Source organism: Nematolebias whitei, chromosome 3 (assembly GCF_014905685.2).
Source record: "Nematolebias whitei isolate Nwh7 chromosome 3, NemWhi1, whole genome shotgun sequence".
Lineage (NCBI taxonomy): Eukaryota > Metazoa > Chordata > Actinopteri > Cyprinodontiformes > Rivulidae > Nematolebias > Nematolebias whitei.
The window spans coordinates 58,818,957-58,825,271 of record NC_056500.1 but is presented as its reverse complement, the minus strand read 5'-3'; the positions used below and the strand labels follow the sequence as shown (position 1 = coordinate 58,825,271).

At 42.8% G+C, this 6,315-nt stretch overlaps 1 protein-coding gene across 1 annotated transcript in view; it reads right to left on the bottom strand.

The window, feature by feature from the left end:
- LOC119407572 (palladin) overlaps positions 1-6,058 on the bottom strand; it is a 69,229-nt gene extending 63,171 nt beyond the window's left edge. The window contains exon 1 of the mRNA XM_037674393.1: positions 5,996-6,058. Coding sequence (XP_037530321.1) covers positions 5,996-6,058 — 63 coding nt within the window. The remainder of the gene's footprint in view (positions 1-5,995) is intronic.
- Positions 6,059-6,315: the final 257 nt, after the last annotated feature.

Genomic DNA, 6,315 nt, shown 5'->3' with positions numbered 1-6,315 from the left:
TTATTGTTGTTGCTGTTGTCCATTGTTGTCATCTTTCTTTGTTGAAATCAGGTCTCTCTTGTAAATGAGTCCTCGAGGCTCAATGGGATTTACCTGTATAAATAAAGGTTGATTGATAAAGCATGTTTCTCACCAAGTTTGTGTAAATTCAGCTGTTTTAAATACATTTGAACTATAATGCACTACAGATCGGCACTATTTGTGTTTATAAAGAAATAAAAAAACATCACCACTGGACTTTTTTACTTGTGTTCAACCCTACTCATGTAAATGATGTTTCTCACGAAGCTTGAGGACAATATGGTGTGGGGTTTTAAGGACATTTAAACTTTAATGCACCTGAACACGCAGCGTTTCTTACACCTGCAGCATCTTACAGAGTTCTCTACGGAGGCAGGAGGGGACATAGAAGAGAAACACTCTGCAGGCTGGTGGAGAGTTGGAGGTAACCAGGAAAACCTGGAGTGGAATTTTAGAGTATTTGCCTATTAATTAAGTGGAATAGATTTGTTCACGGGCAGCACGGTGGCACAACTGGTAGAGCTGCTGCCTCTCATCGAGCAGGTCCCTGGTTCAAATCCTGGTCCGGGGGGCCTTTCTGGGTGGAGTTTGCATGTTCTCTCCATGCATGCATGGGTTTTCTCCGGGTACTCCAGTTTCCTCCCACAGACCAAGAACATGCATGTTAGGCTGATTGGTAACTCTAAATTGTCCCTAGGTGTGAGTGAGAGAGTGAACGGTTGTTTGTCTCTATGTGGCCCTGTGATGGACTTGCAACCTGTCCAGGGTGTGCCCCGCCCCTCGCACAATGATTGACGGACATGGACACCGGCAACCCCCGTGATCCAAAATGGAAGAAGGGGGTAAAAGATAATGGATGGATGGATTCATTCACGAAGAAAGAAACAGCGCCATCTGAGCTAATGTTTCATAGTAAAAGTGTGTGTGTGGGGGGCAAATGAACGTTTTTTTGAATGTGGGGGGGCAGACATGTCCCCTTCACATATAATGGTTGCGACGCCTATGGAGGGAGAGAACGAGGAAGAAATAAAATGGAGGAAGGAACGAAGGACAGCCAGGGTAATAAAAGAGAGTTGGAAGGGAGCAGCTCAGATGAAGAAAGGATAGTAAGAAGAAAAATAGTGAGGAATGAAATTAAAATATTATTAAAACTAAAAAATGAGGAAGGGCAGGTAACATAAGCCCTATCCTGATATCAAAATAAATAAAAAAAGAAGATTGGGGATGTAGAAATTGTGAAGATGTTAAGAGATGGAAACTTATTAGTGTCATGTAAAACTGAAGAACAAAAAAATAAGGCTTTGCACGTCGAAAACATCTGTAAAAGAATGGTTATGGAAAGAAAGGTAATAGGAAAAAATAAAATGGTTCGCAGAGTGACCTATGGTATTCCAGTAAATGAAGATTTAGATAAAAATAAACATTGTTGGTGCACAAGTAAACAACTTAAAGAGACTGTCAAGAACTGTTAATGGGGAAAGAGTAGGAAGTTTATCTATAATGATTGAATTTGAAGAGACAACCTTACCAGCAAACGTCAAAATAGGATAATAGAAGTTTCAAGTTAGACCTTACATCCCACCACCAATTCGCTGCTACAAGTGCCAGAGATATGGACACATTGCAACAGCATGCAAAGGTAAACAGAGATGTCCATAGTGTGGAGAAGACCATAGGATAGAATAATTTAAAGAAGAAAAGGAGAAGTGTTGTAACTGTGGAGGACAACATAGAGTGAATGGGGGGTGTGAAGTGAGGAAAACAGCAAAAGAAATCCAACAGGTGAAATTAAAGCTGCAAGTAGCATTGGAGGCCCTCGCGGCCAAGCGCTGCTCCGGCCTTACTGCGACCGCGTGAGCTCCAGCTAGTCCACTCAGTCGCCATCGCGAAGGCTCTTATGCCAATCCCGCACGCATTCACCACGGGGCGCATTTCCCAAATCTTTGACATCACGTTCCGTCCATGTCGTTACTTGTCCAACTGCAGGTCTTACAAGTATAGGCAAAATCTGACCTTCCAGACAGGAGTTATGGTGACTTCCTTTTTTGTGGTGAAAGTTTGACAAGCACCTCCTTTATGCTTTTCAACATGTCATGTGTGGTAATCAACAATTAGCGAACAAAGTTTCAGTCTAATATCTTGCACAGTGCGAAGCTGGAAGTGTCAACCGATAATCTACAGTTTTTTCTCTGAGTAGGTGGGGCTTAAGTGATGTCATGAATCAACAATATCAATGTGTCTAGACATGGTCACTGATTATGCACAAAAATTCTGGTTCAGATTGGATGATGTATCACTGAGATATAACTGTTGGAATAATGTAGGGGCGCCATTGAGTCAAATGTTAAAGAGCAATATCAATGTGTCTATAAGTGCTCACTGATCACGCACATAAAATCTGGTACATATTGGATGATATTTCACTGAGATATAACTGTTGGAATAATCTAGGGGGCACACTAGAGTCATATGTTAAACCACAATATCAATGTGTGTAAAAGTCCTCACTGATGACACAATAAATCTGGTGCGGATCGGATGTTGTATCACTGAGCTATAACTGTAGGAATAATGTAGGGGGCACTGTGGAGGCTATTGGCCACTTATCATGGATACCTGTTCAAGGGGTGGATAATGATCGATTATAGTGATTTTGGTGCACCTCGGCTGAAATCTGTGCAATTTAGAGCCAAACGTATTGCAAAGGCGTCACTTCTGAATTCGCCATGCCCACATCCTCTGTTTTGCACTTTAAATCAAGTCAGACCATATGATCTGTCTTCTAACACAGGATCATCCTGATTAGGTCAATGGTGTCAAAGAGGAAGCATTCCAAATTAAAAAAGAGACTTCCTGTTCCGAGGGGGAGGGGCTTTTATCACGTCAAAATATGACCACAGTGGATCGTCGGCATCCAACAAGGATGAGTCATGCCAAGTTTCGTGCATTTCGGTCTTTCAATGTTAAAGTTCTAGTGTTTGGAAATTTATGGAGTGAAGCGCAACTTTGAGGGCTTGCCACACCCCTTTACCATATACGAAAATGCAAGCTTTTGATAACTTTTACTCTCCAATGTCTTAAGGGCATATTAACCAAGTTTGAAGGCAATCCTTCACAATTCCTAGGAGGAGTTCAATAAAATTCGCAATTAGAAATGCCCCAAAATGCCCCCAAATGGCCAACTTCCTGTTGGTTTTGGACCAGGGCTCCAAGAGACTTTTTCATCAGTCCTGAGAAGATACAGATGTTCACCGAGTTTCAGAATTATCGGTCCAAAAATGGCTTGGGGTTTAAGTTTTAAAATATTCTAGGGGGTGCTGTGGAGGCTATTGGCCACTTATCATGGCTTCCTGTTCAAAGGGTGGATAATGATCGATCATACTGATTTTGGTGCACCTCAGTTCAAAACTGTGGAATTTAGAGCCAAAGGTATGGTGACGGCATTACGTCTTACTTCGCCATGCCACCACACCCACATGCTCCACCCAAAACTGTCAGTGTTGGAAAGCAAGTTACACCAACATGTCTTCGGTCACCTGACACACTATCATGCTGATCAGGTAACGGGGTCAGATAGGGTTCGTTCAACGTAAAACTTTATACTTCCTGTTGTCAGGGGGCGTGGCTTAAGTGATGTCATGATTTGACCATTCAGTCTTGCAGGGGACCAGATGTGGATCAATCACTGAAGATTTGATGTCTCAGACAGTTTTCATGTAGTAGCTACTAGCGTTTCGTTTTTCATGGCGAGATGTCAAACTTTGAGGTCTGCCCCCCCATCATGCTCCGAAACAAACCGTTTAGATAACTTTGCGTCCCCCATGCCTTTTGACCAAAATGGCCAACTTTGAAACCGATTGAGCGAAATCCCAAGGAGGAGTTCATTCAAATGCGGAGGCTGTAAACCGCCCAAAAGGTGTGACAATTGGGCCGGCATTCCAAAATGGTCACCTTCCTGTTTATAGTACAATGTTGGTGCCAGAGGTTTTTCTGTGCATCTTGGGGAATTGGACAAGCGTACCAAATTTCATGCTTCTAAGGTTAATGTGGAGGGTATTTTGAAAATTTCTAGGTGGGGCTCTTGATCCGTTTCTGTTGCGATTTTTGCCACACGCTTAAAATACATAATTTTTCACCAGTCCTGATGCGTCCGCCAAATTTGGTGAGTTTTGGGATATGTTAAGGCCCCCAAAACGCCAATTCATTTGGCAGGAAAAAAATTGCAGCTCGGGCCTGAACAGAGCGATTACAATAGGCCTTTGCAGCGCTTTGCTGCTCGGGCCTAAATAAGTAAAAACACCACAAATGCAGAGGCAGTCAAAAGTGTAAAAGAACAAAAGCCAAGAGAGACGGACAAAAAGAGAGACTAAACCCACAACAAAGTACCAGTAAACAACAAACAGAGGAAAATACCACAATGCCAGTTGAAAACTTAATATTATTCATAGCATATGTCATAAACTGCACTGACCAGGCCAAACATAAAACATCTGGACAGTTTGTTTTTTTGCTGAAACATTTCACCTTCCATCCGGAAGGCTTCATCAGTCAAGGAAACACACAACATAAAACTGATTCTTCCCCCAACAGCTTACTCCAAAGTGGAACAAACCAGTTATGTTGGTTCTAAGATGGCGTCTTTGGCACGCCCCTCCTGTGGTGCTGGCCCTCTTCCTCGTCGACAGTCATAACTGAAGAGGGCCAGCACCACAGGAGGAGGCGTGCCAAAGACGCCATCTTAGAACATAACTGGTTTGTTCCAGTTTGGAGTAAGCTGTTTGGGGGAAGAATCAGTTTTGTGTTGTGCGTTTCCTTGACTGATGAAGCCTTCTGGATGGAAGGTGAAAGGTTTCAGCAAAAAAAAAAAAACTGTCCAGATGATCTGACTGAAAATTATTGTTAAGATTCAAGTTCCACATTATTGAGTTTAAAAAGTACAATCATTCAGACAGCAGGCCAGACATATTACTAGAAATACTCTACACATTATTCAGAAAACAAAGGATGGGATTAACAATAACATGTTTATGAGTACTAGCACACATTGGAATAGAAGGAAACGAGATGGCAGATAAGATGGCAAAGAAGGCAACTCTAAATCACACTAACTTCACAGTAAATACAAGTAAATCAGAGGCAAAAAGTAGCATCAAACAAAAACTGAAGAAAGAATGGCAGAAAAGATGGGATGAATAAATAAAAGGAAGATGCAGTAGGAGAAACAAGAACTGGAAGAAGAAACAGAAAGGAGGAAAGATTAATAACAAGATTGAGATATGGGATACAGGACTTAATTATTCACTATTTCAAATAAAGAAACACAACACAGGAAAATATGTGAGCACTGAGGACAGGATGAAACAATACAACATGTTATACTGGAATGTCAGAAATATGAGCAAGAACGAAGATTTATGAAGAGAGAGTTTGAAGAAATAAAAGAAAAGTTTAACATAATAGATGCACTACAACACAACTTAGAGAGCAAACATATACAAATTACAATTAGATATTCAGGACATCTGTCCATGAACTGAATCTCAAGAGAAGGTGGGTCATGCAGCAAGACAAAGACCCTAAGCACACATTCAGCTTTGGGGTGGCTGGATCCAACAAACTGAATGAAAAGGTTGGAGCTTTATGTCAAATGTCTCTGCTCATGCAGACAGCTCAGTCTGGCAGAAACATGACCTTTGGTTAATGGCATTGCTTTTATTGGATTGCAGCTTTTATTGTATAATTAAATAGTTCCTCCTTGAATCGCCACCTTATTGTGGTGGAGGAGTTTGTGCGCTTGAATGATCCTAGTAGCCATGCTGTCGGGGGCAATTATGATTGTCCCTGGTAGGGTCTCCCAAGGCAGATTGGTCCTAGGTGACAGGCCAGACAAAGAGTGATTCAGAAGATTTTTATGGACATGACACAGCAAGGAACTCGGTGTCCCTTGCCCAGATGTGGGTTACCGGGGCTCTACCCTGGAGCCGGGCCTGGAGGAGGGGCTTGTCAGCAAGCACCTGGTGACCGGGTCTCTACCCATGGGGCCTGGTCAGGCTCAGCTCGAAGGAGCAGCATGGGTTTGCCTTCCTGTGGATCCACCACTGCAGGAAGGGCCATAAAAGTTGGGTGCGTGATGCCATGGGCAGTGGCCAAAGGCGGGGACTTTGGTGCTCTGAGCCTGATGCCAAAGCTGGCTCTTGGAACATGGAACGGGACCTCTCTGGTGGGGAAGGAGCCTGAGCTTGTGCATGAGGTTGAGAGGTACTGACTAGATATGCAAAGTAGTTGGGCTCACCT